General features: G+C 37.7%; 1 protein-coding gene across 4 annotated transcripts in view; it reads right to left on the bottom strand.

Moving 5' to 3' along the window:
• GPM6B (glycoprotein M6B) overlaps nt 1–25,770 on the bottom strand; it is a 61,603-nt gene that overhangs the window by 17,300 nt on the left and 18,533 nt on the right. For all 4 annotated transcript variants that reach the window (XM_044670366.1, XM_044670368.1, XM_044670367.1 and 1 more), the window contains 2 exons: nt 3,447–3,633; nt 645–801 (listed from right to left, as the gene is read on the bottom strand). In XM_044670366.1, coding sequence (XP_044526301.1) covers nt 645–801; nt 3,447–3,633 — 344 coding nt within the window. The remainder of the gene's footprint in view (nt 1–644; nt 802–3,446; nt 3,634–25,770) is intronic.

Below are 25,770 nucleotides of genomic sequence, written 5' to 3'. Positions count from 1 at the left end.
TGGGCAAGTCACTTGACCCCCATTGCCTACCCTTACCACTCTTCCACCTATAAGTCAATACACAGAAGTTAAGGGTTTAAAATTTAAAAAAAAAAAAAGTGACTTGGCCAGCTATTAACTATCTGAATCCAGATTTAAACTCAGGAAGATGAGTCCTGCTGACTTCAGACATTGCACTCTACCCATTGTGCACTTAAGATGCCTCTATCAGAGGCAGGACTGGGACCAAAGTCTTCCTGACTTCAAAGATACTAAGATGACTCCACCGCTCACAGGTGAGTGATTAAGTCAATAAATCAAGCCATAATGACCATTTTTACTTTTAGCGATGTGGATTTAGGAGGTGCCACAATTCTTTTTCATAATATTAACTGTTCTCATTGAAATGCTCTCTTACACTTCTGGTAAGTTCACCTACCATTCCAAAAGGAGCATCAGACATATTTTAAAATAATCTCTTGTGCTCCCTGCCCCCTTGTCAATATTCCGTGATTTTAATGATAAATTAAAACACAGAAATTATGTATGTTCTCTGACCACTCATAATTAGATTTTCTTTTAAACAAATAACTACAAAGCAGTGTATGCTCCTTTAGGCATGTACACTATCAGCTAACAAGTTATCATGACAGCTTTATACTTACCATTCCACTGATGCACCGGCCACAGGCTGTTGTTTTAAACTCACCATGCAGCTCTTTCACTGCACTTGTGGTATAAAAACCTTCTGCCAACAGAATGATCCCATATAAGAAGAAAAAGGATGCTATTCCGTAGATGACATACTGCATCAGCTGTATTCTGCCAGAGAAAGGAGAAATGTGTGAAAAGCAGAATTCACTTTGCAAATATGATAGCTTTCCCACCTTGGTGAGGAATAAATGAGGATAAGTCAAATACTAAAGGAGCCACAATCACTAATTAGATAAAAAAGTAAAACTCAGGGCTCTTTGAGATCTCAGAAGTATACCTTTGACTTTCAATCACTGAAAAGATTATCTAATACCATTGTTTGGTCTGTATAATCCAAAGAGATTTTTTTAAAAGGGAAAAGGTGCTATTTGTTTTTAAAATATTTATAGCAGCTCTTTTTTATGATGGCAAAGAACTGGAAACTGAGGAGATATCCATCAACTGGGGAATGGCTGAACAAATTGTGGTCTAGGATTGTAATGGAATCCTACTGGGCTATAAGAAATAATGAGAAGCGGGGCAGCTGGGTGGCTCAGTGGATTGAGAGCCAGGCCTAGAGATGGGAGGTCCTAGGTTCAAATCCGGCCTCAGACACTTCCCAGCTGTGTGACCCTGGGCAAGTTACTTGACCCCCATTGCCTACCCTTACCACTCTTCTGCCTTGGAGCTAATACACAGTCTTGACTCTAAAATGGAATATAAGGGTTTAAAAAAAAAAAGAAATGATCAGAAGGATGGTTAAAGAAAAGTCTGAAAAGACCTACATGAAATGATGCAAAGTGAAGTGAGCAGAACCAGGAGAGCATTGAAAACAATAACAGCAATAATATATGATGACCACTTAAGAATGATGTCATTATTCTTAACAAAACAGTGATGCAAGAAAATTGTCAAGGATTCATGATGATAAATGGCATTCACCCCCAGAGAAAGAACTGATGGAGTCTGAATGCAGTCTAAGACATTACTATATTTCACTTTATTTCTTCATTTGTTTTTGTTGGTTAAAATTGTCTTTCATAAAATGACTAATATAGAAAGACATTTTACATTTTTATACATGTAAAATCTATATCAGATTGCTTGTCATTTCAGGGAGGGAGAAGTGAGGAAAGGAGAAAGGGTAAAAATTTGGTCAATTAAAAAAACTGAAGGTTAAAAATTGTTTTTTCATGTAATTGAGGGAAAAAATTAAAATATTAAAAATAGCAAAGATTATCCATCACATCATCTTTCTGTCATCTAACAGTTACACAACACAGAGCTCTCTGTATATAAGAAGTAGTCAATAAATTCTGTATAGAGATTGGTGCTTGCAAAGAATTCTTTTCCAAAGAATGTTTTGGGTGTCCATTATGAAAATGAAACCAAAAGAAAAAAATTCCCAAAAGGTCTTTCCAATGTTCGTAGTCTGTCTATATGAGCATATTGCCAAATTTCATTTAATAAAAATGCCTTCACATGTAACCTGATGTCAGTTAGCCTAGGACAGGAGCCCTAGCAAGAAAAAGACACCTATGAGCAGGAACACCAGAAAGAAAAATTCAGAGAAGAAATATTGAAGTAAGACCGAAATGATCATTCTAGCTAACTGTGGAAATAAATACTTCAAGGACCAGCACTGTTTAGATGGCATCAAGTTACTTCAAGGGAGGACTAAGAGGAAGACAAGATTATTGCTGGATGTCCCAGGTACCTCCCTGTTCCTGCACTGGTTGTCCAGGTTCCCTTCATTTTAGAGCACAAATGAGTGCTTTCCTAATGAACATAGTCAATTGTCTTCCTCTTTTTATTCCTTCCATGTAAATCAGTAAATCTATCTTACCCTGTGATACTAGAGACGGAATTGGTAATGTCTATCACTGATTCTTATAGTAAGCCTTTTTCAGGTTTATAAAACTTTTTGTATTCAAAAATACTTTATTCATTTGAACCTTGTGATTATCTACAAAAGAGATATCATTATCTCAATTTTATAGATGAAAATAAAGATGAAAAAGCTAAGGTAAACTTGTACCAGTTTCACATAATATCAAAAGGCAAGATTTACTCTTAGGTCATCCTAACTTCAAGTCAAGGAGTCTATCCACTATACCACCCTTCCTCACTAGAAACAACATTAATATGCTACCTCACTATGATTGATACAGAAGACACTTTTCCTGTATCTTCATCATCATCCTTCCTTAATTCCAGCCTATTAGTGTAATATCATTTAGCTAGGTTTCTGACACTTCCTAATTTTTCTCCTTAGGCTACTGGATCTCTTTTGACTCATGCAATTGACTGGCTGAATCTAAAAATCAAACCTTTGCTTTCTTTCCATTTTTCTTTACTCCATTTTACTTTAGCGTGAATGGGAGAACAAAAAGAGGTAGGGATAAGATAGCAAGAAAAAGAAAAGAAGGAGCGTCATTGAGGTATCTTTAAAAAAAAGCAAAGAAAAACAGAATGAAGGTCAGAAAGAAGCACAGACAAAAGGGCAACTTTGGAAGCTACACATTAAACTTGGAACATACTTAAAAGGAAAACTAATTGAATACAAAATGGGGACCTGTACTTTCATCTTCGTTTTCTATTCTATACACTACAAAAATGCTCATTTTATTCAGTGTTAGGTCCATAATGAAAACTAACCAAAAAAAATTAAAACTTTTTGTTGACAGAAAAGGTTCATGCTAATTGATTTTTTTTTTTTTGGAAAGGAGAGGTTTAGGGGTGAGAGGAGAAGGCACAGCAAAGAGAATACTTACACCTCACTCAGTATGGCATGGTCACTGGCGTTTGTGGAGAAATGCTGTTCCAGAATGGATATGGTCCCGGCTAGGGCAACATGTCCACAGCCACAAAATAAAGCGACTCCAGAGAAGCAGAGAATGGTAGCCACAAGGGAAGCATAGGGCACTCCTCCCAAACACTTGATGCAGCATTCAAAGCAACCTAAGCAGCAGAGAGAGGAAACAGAAACAACACAGTTAAATGTATTTCAGGCTGGGAAATCCATATTCGGCCCGAATTAATAACACACTACCTTTATAGAGTACTGTGTAGATAAGATCTTCAGGCCATTTTCATAGATTATCTCAGAAGATTCTCAATGACAGCCTTGGGAAAGTAGGTACAGGGAGAATTAATTAATGAGGAAAAAGTCATCAGGGTGTATGAATAAGATGATGTGTCACTTATCACTTGTGTGTTGTCAGTCACTATACATACAAGTCTTGGGCACATCACATCTCTGAGGCTCAGTTTCTTTAATTATAGCAAAAGGGGGTTGCAGTAGATGACCTCGAAGGGCTCTTCCATCTCTATGATTCCAGTCTGGTCTGACTCTTTCTGATGCCATTTGGCAATGAAACTGGAATGATTTGCCAATTCCTTCTCCAGATCATTTTACAGATAAGGAAATCGAGGTAAACAGGGTTCAGTGACTTCCTCAAGGATCATTAAGTGTCTGAGGCTAGGTTTGAACCCAGGTCTTTCCAACCCCATGCTGAGTGCTCTTTCTACCGTGACACTTCATTGCTCCTGATGGTTTGTTAATTTTTTAAGGAAGGTAATGAAGCAATGGTTCCCCAGGAGGGGAAATGTAATAAGGATCCCTAAACCTTTAGAGTTTTGGCATAACTTAAGTAATTGTTTCTGTTGGAACTAATGACTTTCACTGAGCCTTTGACATAGTTTGCAACCAGAAGAATCAAATGCTGTAATTAGACGATTGCTGTGCTCTGAGCAACATTAAGTTAAAGAGGTTGTTTTGGGAAATTAATGGATATTTTGGTCTCTTAGCACAAAGAAATGAGAGCAACTGTGTAGTAGTGATGTAGTGATGAGAAGGACAGCCTTAGAGAGAGGAGTCCTTCTTCCCACAGACACTGACAGAGTGTTCACAGGCACAGCCCTGAATGTCTTAGTGCCTCAGGTCACTCTCTTGGGTTTTAAGTGTCAGACAAGTTATTGACCAGCATTAGTGGAAGAACTTTCTATTTCTGGAATTCCTTATCCTGATGAGATAAGAAGTCAAACACTAGAGGAAACTTTTAAAAACCCTCCAAACCAAAACCTCTAAGCTTGTTCTCATTCTGTCTAACACCAAAACATACTTCCATTAAAAGAAATACACCTGGAGGCAGGCAGGTGGGACAGTGGACAGAGCACCAGGCCAGGAGTCAGCAGGATCTGGGTTCAAATCTGCCCTCAGGCAGTTCCTAGAAGCTTAAGCTTGGGCAAATCACTTAATTGCATTTGTCTAGCCTTTGCCCTTCAAGACAGAAAGTAAGGATTTAAAAAAAGAAAAGGAAATGCCATCACTCAACACTGTATAAACTATCATATAACCTATCCCTTGCAAAGACAACCATAAAATCCCTCAAAATTGAGTAGTGATGGGTGAGATTTAATATAAACAATTTAATAAATTCTATAATATAATAAATTAATATCAAAGAAAATATTTTAAAATAATTTTTAAACCTCATTTCAAGCCATACTTCAGATGCATATTATCTTTGTGACACTGGTCAATCACTTAACTTCTCAGAACTCCCAGGAACCTCTCTATGACTCTAAATTGCTGAGTAGTTGTAGAACTACAATGGTAGATGAGTTTTCTCTTTGAGAATTCCTTACATTAAGAAATCAAAGGTCCAAATATTCCCTTGACCCATCCTCCCCACACACACACACTAAAAGAAGAAAATATGGAGGATGGGAAAAAAAGCAAGGAAGAAAAAAGAGAGGAAGCAAAGAGGAGAGGGAGAGAGGAAAAAAGAAAGAAAAAAAAGAAGAAAAAATGAAGGGAGGAAAGGAAGCTAGGAAGAAGAAAAAAGCAACAGAGTACAATTAGATTTAGTGAGTTCAACAGAAAATTTCCTTAGACCAGAAAAGAATTAAAGCATAAGGCCTGAAATTTTATTTAAAATGAGACTTCCCTGAAGATACTCATAAAATGAGATTTTCTACAAAAACAACCATAAGTGAAATGATTTTTAGGTCCAAGAGAAATCTATATTTCAGCTGGGGCAATGTTCAATTAAAGAGCATGGGAAGAAGTGCTGAGGTCTGCCTGTTGCATCCCTTCTGGCCTCTCAGTCTGTTTATATTCTCCAGATCCTTAAAGTAAACGGGTTGTAAAGAAAATAGTGTTTTAACTGCATTATGATCTTTAACAGCAATCAAAAGCAATTCATTATTTAGAGAAAGGGCATAAAGCCAGAAGTATAGCTTTCATTAAAACACAAGCTTCACACATGGCCTGGGAATGGGTTTGCCAATAGAAAATATAAGGCTTGTAAAGATACCATTTTCAAAAATAATCTACCAAAAATTAACATTATTTAATACTTGCTATTGGCAATGAGAAAGAATTTTTTCCTGGGAAATGAACATAGATCATTATAAAGTGTTTTATCTTATAAAAGTCCTGAATGAAACAGCATTTTGCAAACTTCTGGAACAAAATAGAACTTGTGACACACCACCCCATCATGTATACAAATCCCTTTGTAACATGGAACCCATCTGTGATATTCATTTATACAATTAACAATCTTTTTTCCCTAAAAATGTAAAAGTGACCTGTGACACGAGGGAAAGATCTGCAATGATGAATCTAACATCACACCATCAGCCCCTTGAAATGACCCTTTTCCAATTATCTAGCCCCTTCATTTACAGGTGAGACAGTAGAAGCCTACAAAAGCAAACTGCTCCCCCCTAAAGATACACAATGAGCAATGTTCTTTTTCATGGGCACACAGAATGCTAGAATTGAAGGGACCTTAAAGAATCTTTCACCTAGTCTGACTTGGGAAGTCTGACTTGGGAATGACACAGGTCTGAGGCAGGATTCAAATTCTAGACTTCAATTCTAATACTCTATCCTATATGCTTCCCATAGCTGCCTCAACAAGATATTATTCTGTGAGGTTAAAGGAAATATGGTCTAAAAATTACTGTAATTATACAGTTCTAGGATGATTTCAGAAAGAGCTGGAAAGACCCATGTGAACTGATGCAGAGTAAAATAGCAGAACCAGGAGAACATTGCACATAGTAACAGAAATATTGTGGGACAATCAAATGTGATAGATTTTGCTACTAACAGCAAATGATCCAGGACAATTCTGAGGGACTCATGCTATCCGCCTCTGGAAAAAGAATTACTGGAGGAGGAATACAGATGAAAATATATGATTTATCACTTGTTTAATTGAGTATATGCTTTGGGGTTTTGGTTTTATAAGATTTTTAACCTTCAAAGATGAATATGGAAATATGTTTTGTGTAATAATATGCATATAATCAAGATTGAATTGTTCATCAGCTCCCAGAGCACAGAGGTAAAAAGAGAGGGAGACAATATGGATCATATAACATCAGAAAACTTATGTGGAAATTTGTTATTAAAATAAAAAAAAATATAGTTCTCATTATCCCCTTTCCATTCCTCTCACTTCTTCCCTCCCCAAGTCTGGATATTATTCTTCTAAGAATAGTTATCACATTTTAGAAGAAGAAGAAAAAAAGAACTATATACCTACCCACACATACCTTTTAAAAATGGGGATTTGAGTTAGGAGGCATAAGTCTAATGCTCACCTTCTAAGCTACATCAGGATTTTTCAGGATGTGATTATTAGATTTGGGGCTTCAGTTTGACTTAAAGCTTGGTTAATAATATACATTTTAACTGGTGGAGCAAAGGATCATTCTATTTCCTACTGAGGAATGTAAAATGAGAGTATGATTTTCATTTGTTACAAAGAACTAGCCTCTAGCTTCTAGAAATATGAGAGAATAATAGGAGTTAATGCATTGGTACTCTTAAGATAAATGAAATATAAAGAATTGGACGAATTTTCCAATGACTTGTTTTAATTTTAATTTAAAAATTTTACTATTTATTTTTAATAATTATGATGACATGCAATTACTAATTTAAACTATTATATAATATTATGTTCATTATAATATTATTAACATTATTTTATTTTTATATTTTGAATTCCAAATGATGTCCTTCTCTTCCACCCCCATCACTTGCCTACTGAGAAGGCAAGCAATATATCAATTATACATGTGCAATCATGCAAAAGATATTTTAATATATCAATGGCATCTTTTTAAAAACTGAACAAATTCTTTGAATTTTCAGTAGCTGTCAATGTATAGTTTCTGTTTAACAATAGAGTTCCTTCTCAAATCTACTGATCCATATTCTGATATTTTTTACTCTTACAATTATAAGTCACAGAATCTCCTCAGAAGCAACTAGAACAATCTATATCTAAACAGAAATTCTCTGTGCAATATGCCCAGCAAAGATCATCTGATTTTTTTCTTGAAGATCAACAGTGAGGGAAAATCCACCATCTCCTTGGCAGCCCATTGGCCTCTTGGATAGCTCGAAGTGTTAGGAAGTCAAGCTTGATTGCTAATTGTCATCATCGTGATTATTATCAGCTAAACTTTCCTGATAAGTCTTTTGAAGGATATAGTACATGTATCTTATTCCTATTTTATGAACAAAGCCATAAAGATAAAATCATATCCCTTCCAAGTCTCAGATGAAGGAAATTTGAACCCAACTAAGGCTCAGCTCCCAAGTCCAGTGCTCTCTCCATTACACCCTATTAACTCATTTAATTTCTATCATTTCTGTCTCTTTTACAAGCAACTAAGTATTATAGTAAATAGAGCACAAGACCTGGAGTCAAGAGTTCGAATCTCACTTCAAATACTTAGCTATGAAGCCCCTGGCAAGTCACTTACCTTCTGCCTGCCCAAGTTTCCTTGGTTAGAAAATGGGGCTAATCCCTGAATCTACCTCCCAGCATTGCTGTGAGGACAAGATAAAATAACTGAAATAAGTGATAAGGTAGAACACTGGATTTGGGATTAAGAAGACCCAAATTCAAGTCCAGGCTTAGACATATACAATCTGTGTGACCCTGGGATAGTCACACTTATCTCCTACCCCTTAATTCCCTCAGCTGTGCAGTGGGGGCAATAATAGCACCTATACCTCCCAGGGTTGTTTTAAGGATCTGATGAGAATATTTATAAAGCCATTGCAAATCTGAAGGTGCTATAAAAATGCTAGTTACTATTTTTTCCCCCCAGAGTGAATATCAACACTTCTCTCTGGATTAGGATGTGAGTGGTCTTTGAAAAGTGGTTCTGTTTAGCCCATCCTTAGGTCTCCAGAAGGTCAAGGCTAAAAGTCCCTCCACCTAATTTAGATCTCCACAGTAGACTAGACAGCCCATGCTGTGGGCCTTGTTTGCTTAACAGCAGGGAAAACAGGGGACTTCGGAAATTTTTGGATCACTTGGATGGATCACACCCTCTCAGCAGCTGCTCCATACTCCCAGTGCTTTTAAGTTTCCACCAGACGGCTTTATTTGGAGCTAAATGAGCCCTGGCTCCCATAGAGCAAGACCACCATATTGCTCATCCTCATTTCTTATTAAGCACAGATGAACCCATTTCAGATCTTGCCAATAAACAGGTTCTAGGAGCCATGGGCTTACAAAAATAGAAGAAATTGTACAAATGAGTACGGTTGAGACTTAAGGTCCACTTAAAGTTCCTACCCCTGGGCAAAAAGAAATACATGATTTCTTTTTATGATGTTACATAAGGTCCCTTCTGAAACGTTGCCATCCCTAAGTAGAGGTGACGTCCATATAAAAACAGTTTAAAAAAAGAGTCACACTTCCTCTACCTGATTGCTCCTTAGCTTCCAAATCTCTAATTGCAACATACAGTGATAACAGAAAGGACAAAATGCCATTCACATACATCATTAGGATTTGCAACATGCTTTATGTAACTTCTCCCTTTTGAACCTAAAAACAATCCTGTGAGGTAGGCACTATTCCCATTTAGCAGATGAATAAACCTGAGGCGGAAAGAGTAAATAGTTTTCCCATCGATAGCAAGCACTGAAGATGGGCTTTGAATGTAGGCCTTCTTCAGATGGACTAATCTAGACTCCACCTCATCGACTGGTAAGGAAATTTCTTCCAGCTTTCCTGAATCAGGGATACTCTGTCACTGTGATACCTGCCATGCAAAGTTCTACTCTCTTGAATTTGGTCAAATACATGGGACCCTACTTTGTATTTCCATAGCAACCTTTAAGTTTCCAAGTCTGGATGGCTCTTGAATATGTTTTATTGAAATAATTTGAAATGTGAGTCAGTTATACACATCACTTTGATTACCATCTCAATTTGGGGGAAAATTTGCCCAATGTAGTCAAATCTAACTACACAGAGGAAAAGACAATGCCCAATACAAATTAAAACTAGGTAGTAATTAGTCAATGTGGAATCCACAGAGAGGTAATACTGACAGCTTTCTACCTACTATTTTCTGTCATTCATGAGCTTTCTATTAATATTTATTTTTTATTACAATAAAAGTCTAACTATAACAAGGATGACTCCAAATGGACCATTAAAAAACAACAACACTATTCTGCTACATGATCAGGTAATGGATAGTCAGGCCTGGAGTCAGGAAATCTCATCTTACTGAGTTAAAATCTATCCTCAGATATTTCTCAACTTTGTGACCCTGGGCAAGTCACTAACTCTGTTGGCCTCAGTTTTCTTAGCTATAAAATAATCTGGAGAAGGAAAATGACAAACCATTTTACTAGCTTTGCTAAGAAAACCATAAATGGGGTCATAAAGTATCAGATATGACTGAAAAATAACTGAATGATAGCAGCAATAACATTCTGTCCAACCAAGGACATCAGATCCATGTAGTTTATTAGGAAAATATTTAACTCTCAACTCTAGTAGGAGATGCCACTATTTAAATCATCCTGCAAGAACTAATTATACTAAGAGACTAATGTAGTGATGACTATGTTAGCAATTAACATAATTGAACCCGTCATGACCTCCACACTAGTGGAAAGAGCACTGGATATTTGGAAGCAGAAGACCTGGTTTGAATCTTATCTGTGTGACCTTAGTTTAGGCAAGTTATTTAATCTCCCCAAGTCATGCTGTAAATACACAAAATGAAGAAAGTGGACCATATGATCCTTAGGTCCCTTCCAGTTTCTAAATTCCATGAATTTTCTCAGACTCTGGGGATCTTCTCTCCTTTCTTCTCCTCTCCCCTTCTCTCTCCTTTTCCCCTCCTCTCCTCTCCTCTTCTCTTTTCTTCTCTCTTCTCTTTTTTCTCTCCCCTCCCCTCCCCTTTTCTCCTCTCCTCTTTTCTTTTCTCTTTCCTCTCCTCACCTCTTCCCTTTCCTTCCCTTTCCCTCCCCTCCCCTCCTATTTTTCCAGGAATTTTTAAAAAATGGCCTCCTTGTTCAATTGACACTATCAGAAAAATGAAGTAGATACAATGAAACTCAGATTAAAGACAGTTTATCTCTATTAGACAGATGGTTTCCAAGGAACCACTGGAAACATTGATCTTTTAAAAATATACACAGTATATTGCCATATAGCTGAAGAATGTGTTATTTGGATCTTTACTCTAGCAAAAGAGGGGCTATGCACTTCATCTATTTATTTATTTGTTTGTTTATTTGTTTATGCATTTATTTATTTATTTGTTCGTTAGTTCATTCATTCATTCATTCATTTATTTTTTATTTTATTTTATTTTTTTTAAACCCTTACCTTCTATCTTGGAGCCAATACTGTGTTTTGGTTCCAAGGCAAAAGAGAATAAGGACTAGGCACCTGGGCTTAAGTGACTTGTCCAGGGTCACACAGCTAGGACATGTCTGAGACCAGATTTAAACTCAGGGCCTCCTATCGCCAGGCCTGGGCTCTCTATCCACTGAGCCACCTAGCTGCCCTGCGTTACATATTTCTTATATCCAAAGTCAGAACTTTTCTCCAGTATCTCAACAGACATTTGTCACAAAAAGAGAACACAAATGTCACAATCTATGGCTAACTTACACATTACCTGTCATAACATTTTAATTCCTGGATTCCTAATACATTTTTAACAATCATCTTTAACTATAGAAAATTTGTTAGTTTTTAGTCAGTTTAATTTCAACAAAGTTGAAAAAAAATTTTTTTCAACAATTTTTTTGAAAAAAATTTTGTTGAAAAAATTTTTTTTCAACAAAGTTGGTTTTTAATTCACATAGACCCTCAAAAGCATGTAAACTGGCCTGAAACAGTTTAAAATATAAACCACACAGTTTAAAAAAATGCATCAATGCATCTAGTGCTCAATCATCATTTTGTCTAAAGCATCTCCAGAACCTTTTGTGCCGAACAGCAGAATAAAAACATTTTTTGTCCTTGGGCTTGTGGACAGCAGTTACCATGGTTGCGAGTTATTAACAGCCCAGTGATTTGCCCAAAGTTGTCTGTGATCCTGGCTACACATTTAACACATTCTCAGGAGGAGGGCCTGCTAAAACAAGGGCCCAGATTATTCCCTAGGGAATGAATGGTATTAGACACACACAAATGCAGCTCCCCCCACCCCCTTGCCCTCACACCCAGTCTTCCTCTCCACTTGACATTTTCTTAGGAGGAACAAGAATACAGTGAGAAAGAACAGGAACCAAATGAGTGCTCTTGGAGTCTGTTACTCACAAGAAACCACAAATGGATGAAAATTTGTCTAGGCATAGACATCTCATATAAGTGAAAACTAATATTGTTGTGCTTTTTCTTTTTTTATAATAATTAGGGCCACCATCCCCAAGCCTGGCTCTGTGATATCCCAGATGCCTCTATTATTCTCGTGAAATTCCTAAAAAATCCTCAAAACAATATTAAATCTGATGGAAATATGTACTGTATGGCTTTTCTGGAAGGACAGCAATGTTGCAAAAAAAAAACAAAAAAACAAAAAAACAGTGGTAGAGTTTCACAACTGTCCCCAAAAAGCTTGTAAATCACTTGCTTGGATATATCAGAGGAAATCCTATGTGCAATGCCTCTTTATAGATTGCTTAGTCATCTTGTATTTCCTCACCATCTCTTAATCAAAAGGACTCTGAGATAGATGAAAAGAACGAACTCCTCAGGCAGTCCTTTTGAAAATCTGTCCTTGAATCAGCTACAATAAGAGCATTCAGGGCTAAAAGAGAGGGAATCTAACAAGAGAAGCCACCGACTACTTATTGCTTCAGTGATGGACCAAACTCCCATAAATTTTGAGTCCCAAACAAGATAGCATATTATAACTAAGATACTAATAGTATGAACCCAAGCTATAGAACAAGCTACTTACATATTATCGGCAAAATACTGTGAATGTGATCAGGCAACTGACCCAAAGGAAATAGAGTATTTGGGCATGGGATGGCTGGGAGATGTGGTATAGTGAGAATGAGAAAAGACAGATATATTGACTCTCTTAGCCTGGTGAAAGGGGGAGAAAGTCAATTTAACTCAAAAGACATTCATGAAGTACCTATTATGTTCAAGGTTGAAGACTTCAGGGATGAATTCGAGAGGAAAAGAGCATAGATGTTGTAAGTAAAAGTAAAAATTTAGTTTAAATTCTAGCTTTGCAATTTACTGCCTATGGGACCTAGGCAAGTCACTTAACCTCTCAACTCTCTATTTTTATCAACTGTCAAATGGTCTGGATGATTCTTAAGATCCCTTTCAACGTGCTAAAATTCCTTATACCTCAACACTGCTACAAGGCTCTGGTCACATTGCTTGACCACGAGGAACTTATAAGGGAATGGGGAAGCAGCACAGATTAGAACCTGGCATGTGTATATACAGGTAATCTAAAAAGATCATCAGTGCGTTCAAGAATCCTATAAGGAAAAAATTAATTGGTGTCAGAGAAGGCTTCCTGAAGGAAGTGGTCCCTAAGAGATAAAAGAGATTTTAACAGGTCAGACGACTCTACAGCAGTGGTTCCCAAACTTTTTTGGCCTACCTCCCCCTTTCCAGAAAAAAAAAACATTACTTAGCACCCCCTGTCACTTACTATCACCGTCCCCAAATGCACCTGTGGCCATCACCGCTCCCCTGGATCGCTGCAGCACCCACCAGGGGGTGGTGGTGCCCACTTTGGGAATCACTGCTCTACAGGAAAGTGGAAGTGAAGGGAAGGGAAGTTCTGTGAATGAAGGTCCATAAGTAGGAAGAGCAGAAAAGACTAGGTTGAGCTCAGGAAAATCAAGGCAATCTAATAGTAGAAGACAGGGAAAAAAAGAGGATGGTATGGATACAAGAATGGTGATTCTTGTGATCCCCTTGAGTGGGATTAAATAAAATAACCACCCAACCAAATTATAATGACAAACCTGGAGTCAGAGAGTGGATAGTATAAGAAGGAGACTTTATTCTTTCTCGTGAGGAAGGGGCGATTGCCCTAATGGCAATGCCAATGCATGAGTGCAGATATAAATATTTTATAGGTTCCTGATGCAAGAGCTCCTTCCCCCTACTCCCTAGTCCAATACTCTGTTGTCTGGGGGCTGAACTTATCTAGGCCCAAAAGTCTACCATCAGGAGCCAACAAGATACATATAGCTTATCACAAGCTTTCACCATGGAGGGGATTGGTTATGGAGAGATAGCCATGTCCTCAGGAGTGACTCTTCTGGCTCCAAAAGGTATGAGGAGAAAAGGAGGTAGGATTGTCTAATGGTTTTCATCCTTGAAAGGAGATAAGAAGTCTCCCAACTCACTGGACCTGTGGCAATAACAAAATGTACTTGAGGTCTTATTCTGTAACCCTAAACAGGTTTTTATTTCCTAATGAGGGGGTGTAAGATGGATGTCCACCCTGAGAAGAACAAATTAATTCTTTTAAATTCAGATGCAATTGGTTGGTCAAGGTGTTTATCACTTTTGACTTTTTTTTGGTTCCTTATTTTTACACTTAGGAAGTATCTCTCTCTCCTTCTCCCTCTCTCTGTCTCTGTCTGTCTGTCTCTCCCTCTTCCTCTCTCTGTCTCTGTCTGTTTCTCTGTATCATTGTCTCTGTCTCTCTGTCTTTCTGTCTCTATCTGTCTTGTCTTTCTCTCTCTCTGTCTCTCTCTCTCATGAGTGCTACTTCAAAAGCAGTACTATTCTTGTGAAAAGCAATCCACAAAATCTAAAGGCACCTATGCAAAAATAATAGACTCGCTAACCCTGGGGTTTTTGTTCTTGTTAAAACTTTTACCTTCTGACATAGAATTGATATAAATATTAGTTCCAAGAACGGTAAGGGCTAGACCATTGGGGTTAAGTGGTTTGCTTAGGGTCACTAGCTAGGAAGTGTCTGAGGGTGGATTTGAACCCAGGACCTCCTGTCTCCAGGTTTGGTTCTCTATCCACTGAGCCAATTAAATGCTTTGAATGTGATTTCAAGAGCACAGACAAAATTCCCTTACCTAAATATTCTTTTCTGGCTGCCTACAATTCTTATCAAGATAATGTCCCTTCTTTGAATCAACACTGCTGGATTAGCATTGTCAATGGAAGGTCACTTTATCAAGTGTAACAAATGAATATCTCATCTAATCTATCTGGAAAATTCATGTATTTCCAACATGTGAGTCTTCTAGGGAATTAAATCAAACCCTGTTTAAATATGAAACTTAAAAAAAATTTATCTGCTTTTGCTACAAATCTCAATAAAAGGTGTATAGAGGATGTGACTAGGAAACAGTGTGGTGAAGGACACCTTGAAGACCTATGTTTGTATCCCCTCCCCATTCTTACTATCTGTGGGATCCCTAAGCAAATCATTTAACTAGTCATTTCTTCAGTTTTCTCATCTGTAAAATGAAAGAGTTGGACTGGCAGGCTTAATCTGGCTGTAGATCTAAGATACTTTGCTGTCATTCAGTCATTTCAGAAATGTCTGACTCTTCATGAAACTCCATTTCAGGTTGTTTTTTTGTTTTGTTTTGGCAAAGACACTGGAGTAGTTTGCCATTTCCTTCTCTAGATGAGGAAAGTGAGGCAAATAAGGTTAAGTGACTTGCCCAGGATCACACAGTAAGTGTCTGAGGCTATATTTTTAACTCAGGACTTCCTGAATTCAGGCCTGGCTCTCTATTCACTGTGCCACTTAACTGCCCCCCATTACATGTTATGTTATTCCAATAATACATCATACTATTAATATATTACATTATTATGATAACTGGCCTGCTAAATATATAAAACAGATCATAAGCTGTAAATCTAATGTAAATAATTAAAATAGAACAAAAATAAGTACAATACTAAAAATTATATCATTATAACAATATATTATACAATTTATATAATTCTCCACATATTTCATATTTCATCTCTACATATTTTAATCTGCTTTAGTGGACAGAATAAATGCTCTGCATGTACACATGCTTGTATATATGGAATTTATGACTGTTAACATCAGGAGAATTTTAATAAAATTATTCACATGTAAACAGACAACTAAATGGTAAGGTTAGGTCACTTATTTCAAGTGAGATAATGTATGCTAATTATGCAAGATAATGTATGCAAATCATTTGGGAGATATTCAAGCACTAAATGCCAATTCTCATTATTGTCATTGTTCTATATCTCATTTTTTTTTTGATGGAATGTAGTTGAGTTGGTCCAACGACATCTAAGGACAAGTCACTATACTACTACCATTATTCCTTTATATATTTAATGTTCCACAGATTATTGTAAAGGTAAATAAAATTGCTTTTTATAATTGAGTTAGAATATTGGGATCTGGGTTCACCTTCAGACTCACTGAACGCATTATTACCAATTATTATCATCATCCCTGCCATCATCTGAATATAGAACACATGTAACATGAGGAGGCAAGTCACTGAAGTATTTATATTCAAGGGAGATCTTCCAAAGGGCTCAATAATTACCTCTATTTCATAACCAAATACCTCTAATTCTCAAAATTTTATTGATATCTTTCCCTGGGTTAAGACATGTAATGCTTTCTACCTGGAAGCATCCTCCATTATCATTTTCTAATAGAATAGACATTAATAATATTTCACCCAGGGGCAGCTGGGTAGCTCAGTGGAGTGAGAGTCAGGCCTAGAGACAGGAGGTCCTAGGTTCAAACCTGGCCTCAGCCACTTCCTAGCTGTGTGACCCTGGGCAAGTCACTTGACCCCCATTGCCCACCCTTACCAATCTTCCACCTATGAGACAATACACCGAAGTACAAGGGTTTAAAAAAAATAATATTTCACCCATTCAATGAGCATACATGTAAAGATGTAATGCCAAACATTGTAAGAAATACAAAGATAAACGTCCTCAAGAGGTGTCTGTTCGTGTAGGAGAGAAAAAGGTTTTCAGATTCCACTTAATGATGAAAATATTTGTGCAAAAAAGAATGGTACAAACCATTATGTTAGAGGAAAGGAAAAATCGCTTCCAGCAATGGGGAAAGTTGAATAGGTTATATATTTTTTGAGCTACATCTTGAAGAAGATTGAGTTAGTAAGAAGGCAGAGTTATGGGAAAGTTTAGGACCAAGATGGGAAGTGGGAAGTAAGTCAGTTTGGTAGGCATTCAGCAGTGATGGAGAACCTTTTAGAGCAGGGGTCGGCAATGTATGGTTCTCGAGCCATATTTGGCTCTTTTGAGGGCCAGATATGGCTCTTTCTGCAGGAGCCATAAAGTCATTTTTTTTTCAGGCACTGCTACAGGAGGGCGCACTGTGAGCACTGTAGGGCTCTCACGAAATTACATTTTAAAAAATGTTGGCTCTCGTGGCCAAAAAGATTGCCGACTCCTGTTTTAGAGACTGCATGCTGTACCCCGCCTTACCCCAGACAGAGGGAGTGGCCCAAGTGCTCCACTCATTGGAAGGAGTAAGTACTTCCTATAAGAAGGCAATGCAAGCCCTGGCATTTTGGAACTTTGGCAGTTAGAATGTTGAGGAAGGAGACCCAGTGACCACTGGAGGAGAGCAAAGAGTTCTGGGATTGAAGAGTCAGAAGGAGTAGCTTTTATGGGGAAACCAATGTAGGAGGTGGTTGATAATTAGCAGAGAGACTCTCAGAAGTGAGCTTTGGAGGTTTTTTCTCAGACATTCAAAGAAGACCAGCATTTCTCCTGATACATCTTGGTTCCTGAAGTTCACTTATAACCAGCAACTGCTTCAACAAAGTTGGTGGGGTGTTGTCTGGACTTCCTTTGGGGAGCCGATCCCCAGACCCCTCATTTGCCTTGGGCATTGCCCAATAGTATCCCTCTGTGTCTAATATTAATCATAGCTTAGAGAAAAAGGGCACGGGAAGTGAAGCTGTATTTGGGGAATACTGAGTTCAGATCTTGGAGTGTGAATTTCTGTGGGTATCTGGTGTGGTGAAGGACTTGGGCTTAGGGAATTACCCTGCTCCCTCTTTCCTGTGAACCCCATTCCCATTCCTTTCTGTTATCAGTTCCTGAAATAAACCCTGAAATAAAGTCAGTTCCTGAAATAAAGTCAGATGTGTGTATAATCTATTGGTTGGAGGCATTCCCTGTGGGGAAGCACGGGGAGGTTTCTGGGTACCCTGACTGGCATCAACATCATATTGGGGTTATACTCATTTCCCTTTGAGGAGATAACATCCCTCAAACCCCTCAGACCTGGAACAACCTTTCAAAGGTTCCCTGTTTCTACCCAGTGAACCCCATTTGTCTCCCAGTGATGAGGGGTGGTTGTAAGGGAAGAGAGGACATCTTACTAGTGGCTTCCCATCTACACCCCAATCCTCTTAATCATCCCCTTCTTACATTCCATTGGGTTATTGGACAGAGGGGTGTGGTAGAGAGGAAGAAGGGAGCAATTCTGCCTGAGTCTCTCTGCTTTTCTAGTAACTAACACTGGTGGTGATGGTGTGTGTTCCCTTAGAGAGGTCTCTGTGTGCCATCTTTGGCAAGTGTACAGTAGATTCGCCATCATGGGCATACAGGGTACATAACCAGGAATGTTGAGAAATAAGGCTGGAAAGTTAGGTGGAAGAGTGGGTAAAATGTTGAACTATGAATCTGGAAGATTTTAGTTCAAATTCTGTCTCAGACATTTATATCTTTATATGTCAGTGGACAAATCATTTAACCTTTCTCAGCCTTAAGTTTCCTTAGCTGTGACATGCATGATGCTGATAACAGCACATTTCTTACAGGGTTATTGGAAAAATTAGATAAGATAACATTTAAAATACTTTGCAAACCTGAAAGGACTACATAAATGCTAGCCATCATTTCCATCTCAACCCTTAGAATCTGGAATTTATTCAGGAAATGATGGGGAATCACTGGAGGTTTTTTAATAGGGCAGTGAGATGAAAAGATAATCCTTTCTGGTTAAAACTTAAGTTTAGAGGTTCAAAATCAGATTCATTAGAATACAGCATCTGCCATCAAGTAATTATCAGTAAACATACATATTCCTGAAAGCATACTAAAAATAACCAAAAGAATGAGTCAACAATAAGTCACAGAGCATTCATTAATGAATTTACTAAATTCATTAAATTCCTACTATATTGGCTAATCAGTCATATAATATTTATTAAGCACCTATTCAGTGTCAAGAACTGCTTTAGGCATTGGGAATACAAATAAAATAAATAAAAAATATCTTACTCGTAAGGAATTTATGTTGTTATGAAAAAGACAGTAAAGTACCTAATATATAAATAAGAATACAACAAAGAAGTACACAGTTGTTAAATTCAAAGTCATTTAAGAGAGTAGGACTTAGCAAGTGAAGGGATCAGGAAGGACTTCCAAGTGGAAGGTGGTGCTTGAGCAGTATTTTGAAGCAGAAGAGGGCTTCTATGAGGTTGGGGTGAGGAGAGAGTGCATTCCATTCCATTTGGGTGGGATTGGCCAGTACCAAGGTAAAAGGACAGAAAATGCGGCATTATGTGAGGAGAAGAGAGAGGGCCCATTTGCCTGAACTGGGAATGAAGGTGAGGGAATAATGTAAAATGGATCTGGAAATGGAGGTTGATTATAAGGCTAAAAAAGGCTTTAAAAGATAATAGAGAAGAGCATATATGATTCTAGAGGCAATGGAGATCCATAGGAGTTTATCAATTAGGAGAGTGAAATGCTAGAGGTAGAAAGAGCAAGATTTGGAAAGTGATTGGATTTGTGTGATGAGGGAGAATAAGGAGTTAAGGATAAAGCCAAGGCTATGAACTTAGAACCCTTGAAGAATAGCGGTGCCTTCTACAGAAAGGGGAACTTAGAAAAGTCTGGGGAAAGCTAATAAGCTCTGCTCTGGACATGATGAGTTTGAGATGTCTTTTGGACATCTATTTAGAAAATGAATAATAAGTGATTGATTAGTGATCTGGGATTAAAGTCCAGGAGAAAAGAATAGAGTTGAATATATAGACCTGGGTGTCATTGGTTTAGAAATGATAATTAACTCATGGGAGCTGAGGAATATCCACAGTTAAGGAGTAAGATTTTGGTGAGGAACCAGGAAAGGAAGAGTTAGATAAGAAGAGAATCAGGAAAAATGGAAAATCCAGGGATGGTAGAATACCCAAGAGGAGAAGGGGGAAAAACAGCCTCAAATGCAGTAGATAGATTGAGAAAAACGAGAGCTGAAAAACACAAGCAGATGTGGCAATTAAAGAGAGCACTGGTAACTTTGGAGAAAACAGTTTCAGTCAAATGATGGGGTTGAATGCCAGATTGCAAAAGGTTTAAGAAATGAGTGGGAAGAAAGGAAGGGGAGGCAGAGAGTATAGCCAGATTTTTCCTAGGAGTTCTGCTGGGAAAGGGAAGAGGAGATGGCAAAAAGTATAGAGGAGACATCATTTGAATATAGTAAGGAAAGGGAAAATAGTTATGGAGAGGTTGAAGAATAGAGGGAAAGGAAAGTGATTACGATTCCAATCTGAAGATGGAAAGGGGTACAAGAAAGCCATGTGGAAGGATTGGTCTTTCCAAGGTCCAGGGACACCTCACTGTCACAGACTGGGGGTTCGGAGGAGAGAATTGGAGATGATATCAACGTGTCTTGAGATGAAGAGAAAGGGAGAAGCACTTCTTATATTCTAAGCACTGTGCTAAGTGTTGAGTTATAAAGAAAGGTTAAAAACCTTTTCCTTCCCTCAGAAAAATCACATTCTAATGAGGGAGACAATATGTAACTAAATAGATATAATATTATGTGTCTATACATATGTGTGTGTATTAAGAGGGGAAGAGAGGGAGAAACGGAAGGAGAAGGAAAAGGAAAGGGATGTGAAGTGAGGAGAGAGAAGGGGAAGAAATGGGAGAGGGAGAGGAGAGAAGGGGAGGGGGGAGGAGAGAAGAAAGGTACTAAAAGCAAGGGGGTCTAGAAGAGTCTTTGTGTAGGATCAATGCAAGAATTAACTGAGGTATGGTTCAGAAAGTTGTCAGGCGGAAACAGGATCATAACCTGTTTAACAGGCTGCATGGCATGATGGGAAGTGCTGATCTGGGAATCAAAAAAGCCCTTGGCTCCTCTTTAAGCACTTACACATAAGACTGTGTGGGCCCCTAAGCTAATCACTTAACCACTCTGAGTCTGAATTTTCTCATCAGCAAATCAAGGACAATAAAAAGAATTAATATTACTTCCACTGCCTACCTCACAGGTAATAAACAATTGGAAGTATTAAAAAGTACATAGAACTTACAGATGAATAACTTACCTTCCTATTGACAGGTAAGGAATGGTCTTTGTAAACTTTAAGACATTGCATAAACATAAGTTCACTATTATAAACATAGACAGCTCAAAGATTACTTGTTACAATAGCTCTATTTTTACAAAAAATAAGTGATTTGTCTAGGACTGCTTAACTTGTCAATGGCAAAGGAAGATTTAAACCTAAGTCAACTAAAAGTTGACTTTTAGCAGCATCTTCTTTCCACAAAGCTCTATTGAAGAGCTGCTTCCATTTCTATTAAGAGCTTCAATCTTTGTTATAACAAGAATATCACCAACCTAGTTAGGTATTTATTCAGACTATAAAAATGTGCATATTAGATGAAGCAATGTATAAGGAAAGATGGGTAAACTGTTTATCTTTCATTCATTCATTCTTTCTTTCTTAAAAAGGATAAGTGATTTGCTCAAGGTCACATGGCCAATAAGTGTCAGAGGCTGGATTTAAACTCAGGTCTAACTCCAGAGCCAGTGATCCATCACCACTTAGTTTTCTCTAAGAGAGTCCTGTTTCTTAAAAGGAAAGTCAAAAGCACATTTCCAACTTGCTATCAAAGACTTCTATATTTGTACCAAAAAGAAAACATGCTGTTTAAAGCTCATTCCAGCTTAAAGTTTTCACTAACACCAATTATTCCAATCCAAAAAACACTTATTAAAATGATATGCTAGGCACTGTGCTAAATGCTGGTGATATAAATCATGAAAAGATAGTCCTTGCCCTCAATAAACTCGTAGTCCAAAGGAGGAGACAATACTAAAAAAGTGGAAGGAAAGGGTGTGTGTATGGGTGTGTGTATGGGTGTGTGTGTGTGTGTGTGTGTGTGTGTGTGTGTGTGTGTGTGTGTGTGTGTGTTTGTAGTGGGGGGTGGCGCGGGATAGAAGCAAGATACCAGGGGGTACCTGGTGGCAGGGCAATAGATGCAAAGCGGAATGAGGAGTTTCTTTATACAAGAAATCCCTGGAAGGGAGGGGGCTTGGTACATCATCTTCCAGGTCACAAGCACATTCCAGCCAGCTACCAAAGACTTCAGTACCTAAATTTGCTATTTATAACTTATTCCAGCTTAAATTAGGTTTTTGCTAATGCTAATAAATCCAATCCAATAAACCTTTATTAAGTTTATTAAGTGCCTGTGCAGGCCAAGCACTATGCTAAAGGCTGGGGATACAATTTATAAAAAGAAAAGGGAGAAGAGGCTGAGGGAGGAGGATTCAATAAAGTGTGATTGATGATGAACTATTGATATGACATTATCTTTGATTATCCCATCTCTGTCACTTACTCCCTGTGTGACCTTGGGGAAATTATTCAACCTTTCTGGGCCTTGGTTCTTTATTTGTATAATGAAGTTCCTTGAATAGACAACCTCTAAGGTTTGTCCCACTAAACAGTTTTGTTCCACTAAACGGTTAAAAGACATTTCTGAAAAAGTGCTCCTATTTAATGGCATTATAATTCTCTTAAACAAACAAAAAAAGAAAACAATGGCATTAATACCATCTAGGAGATTTGTTCCTGTGGTTCCTTCTTTTAAAAAAAGAACAACAATACCAAGAAACCACCCTTGGCACCACATTTCCCAGGGCTCTTATATTCACAAGTGTCAATCTATAAACAGGATTCATTCATCCGAAACCACTTCTGGTGAGAAAAGTCCTTGGCATGGATTTCGACTGCAAGGTACTGTGCTTCTCAGTGATGCATGAGGTCACACACCTTGGGAGCCCAGATAGAATTTGACAATTGACATCTAGACAAGAAACCTGATGGGCATCTTCACTTTCTCTGCTTTACTCTCTCCATTGGCTACTTGGTACTCTACTCGGTGAAGGAGGACACCCAATAACTTGGTTCTGAGGCTTAAATTTCTTTTCTCACTGAGTCCTAAACATATTCTCATCCATTCTTTATTAACATGAGATTACAAGTTGCCACATTTTTTTCAGGAACTTAGACATTATCCATGACTCTTATATGTATTCTGTGTGTATATATACACAATGTGATCTTTTATTTTTTTCCAATTATATGTAAAAACAATTTTTAATCTTTTTTCCAAGAGTTCCAAATTCTTTCCTATCCTCCCTCTTCTACTTCCCCATTGAAGAGATGAGCAATTTCATGAGTTTTTTTATTTTTTATACCTTTATCTTCTGTCTTAGAATCCATACTAAGAATCATTTCTAAAACTGAAGAGCAGTAAAGGTGAGGAATTGGGGTTAAGTGATTTGCCTGTGGTCATACAACTAGGAACTGTCTGAGGCCATATGATTATATTTTTTTAATAGAAGTTATAGGATCACTGACTTAGGCTGGAAGAGAACTTAACATCCAGGCAGAGGACTTCAGACCTGAAGCTTGAAGGGACCTCAAAGGGTATCTAGTCGATTTCTCTTATTTTACAGTGAGGAAACTGAGACCTATTGTTGTATAAGTGAAACGGCTGGGGTTCAAACCTTTATCACCTGACTTGAATTCAGGGATCTTTCTACAAAAGCTCATTTAGTCTTGGCAAAATGCTTTTTATTTAATATTCTTTTTGGGGGGGGCAGTCGAAGGGGAAAGGAACTTTGGGAAATGGGGAAGTGAGACCCTTTCATTGCTTACTAGTTAAATTAATCCATTATAAATTCAACAATCCCTAAATAAGTCCTTTGTTTCATAGTCCACCAGGTGGCAGCATATTAGAGAACAGAATTAGGGTACTTGAAAACTCAATTCATTCAATTTACAGTTGTTTTCCCAACTGACCTTTGATACCAACGGTCATTTTGACACAGAATTCTCTCCCTCCCCACAATTGGTGGTTTTACTGGTGTAAAAAAGTAGAGGAAAAAAAATTGAGTCTTTCAGACTCATAGGACAACCAGAAACCAAATGCATTGTTATTTGACCATTGCAAGAACCATCCAGGCAATATATTCACAAGAGAAGCATCATGCACAAATCACTTTACCAAACAAGAAAAAAAAAAAGCATAAACTTCAAAGGTGAAGATTTTGGTAGATTCTGCAAAGGCGTTCAGGGCATAACTTTTCCTTCCATCAGTAATATTTTGCTCCACGCTCATTTTTAATTTTTTTACTCTTTTAGTTCAGAAGTTTTTTCAGTCCCGTGTGACTCTTTCTGATTTCATTTGGGACTTTCTTGGCAAAATGACTGGATTGGTTTGCAGTTTCCTTCTCCAGCTCATTTTATAGATGAAGAACTGAGGCAAACAGAGTTAAGTGACTTGTTCAATGTCATAGAGCCAGTAAGTATTTGAGGACAGATTTGAACTCAGATGTCCTGATTCTGGGCTTGGTGCTATAACCACTGTACATCCTAGCTGCCCTAATTTTACTTACTGGGTAGGTATCTTTGCTCCTGACATAGGGTTATATGATCTTAGTAAAAACACTAAAAATTTATTGTAAGATGACATTATTATGACACATTATTCCCACAAAATTGGGAATATGTGAGATGTATTCTTACAAGAACCTGGAAAAGCTCAAAGATAGATCATACTTTCATAAATATTCCTCTTGTTTTTCCTAGATACAAAAGAAACCAACAAACCACCTACTTTTAGGATACAGGATAAAGGAAGGAGATAATGCATATGTTATTTTAATGGCTAGCCAGTTTTCCTGAAAGTCACTCCACTAGCAATTTGGAAAGGGAAAAAGCCAAATGATTTACTATCTATTTTTTTTACTTCTAACTCCCTTACCACAATGCTGAAAAAATTGCTTCTGAAGATACCAGGTAAAAGGACTTTCTCTTCTAAATTTCTCTTATTTAAAAAAAGTAGCTGGTGAATAAATTGGGGAAAATGGAGCAGGAGAAGAAAAAATGGAGCAATCTTGGACTTTGCAATCTGAGGCGATTTTTTAGAAGCAATATGGGTAGGAGTGAGCTAAGAAGAGTTGTGCGACCAGTGTAGGCATTCTCCCTTGGCAGTGGTTTCCTAGCCAACCCTGTATCAAACTTTCCTTTTCTAGGGAAGGAGACTCAGAATTCTATGGGGGAAAAAGCAGTCAAGTGCCATATGGAATCCCCTATTTTTTTAAGTTTTATTTTATTTTCAATGCTTCACACAGTCTGGCCTTCACACAGTACAGAAAGGCAACTGTGCTTATTTCAGAAGCCAAAAAACAATCTCCAGGGAAGTAGGAAGGAATTCCAATTCTTATACTTTTAGAGCAACATGCTTTGATGTATTGAAAAGATGAACCTGGGCAATTCTGTACAACACATATTGTTTCACTGTTTGTCTAACAGAATGTAAGCTCCTTGAGGGCAGGGACTATTTAGTCTGTGTAATCCTATTGCCTGGTACAGAGTGGGCCCTGATGAATAATTGCTGCATTGAACTTTACACAAAGGTATAATTTTCCAGGTTATTTCATTCAAAAGGGCATAATTATTTGTGCCTAGATTCTCAAGAGTATGGG

Source organism: Gracilinanus agilis, chromosome 3 (assembly GCF_016433145.1).
Source record: "Gracilinanus agilis isolate LMUSP501 chromosome 3, AgileGrace, whole genome shotgun sequence".
Lineage (NCBI taxonomy): Eukaryota > Metazoa > Chordata > Mammalia > Didelphimorphia > Didelphidae > Gracilinanus > Gracilinanus agilis.
The sequence above is the reverse complement of the archived record's forward strand: the minus strand, read 5'-3'. Positions and strand labels throughout refer to the sequence as shown.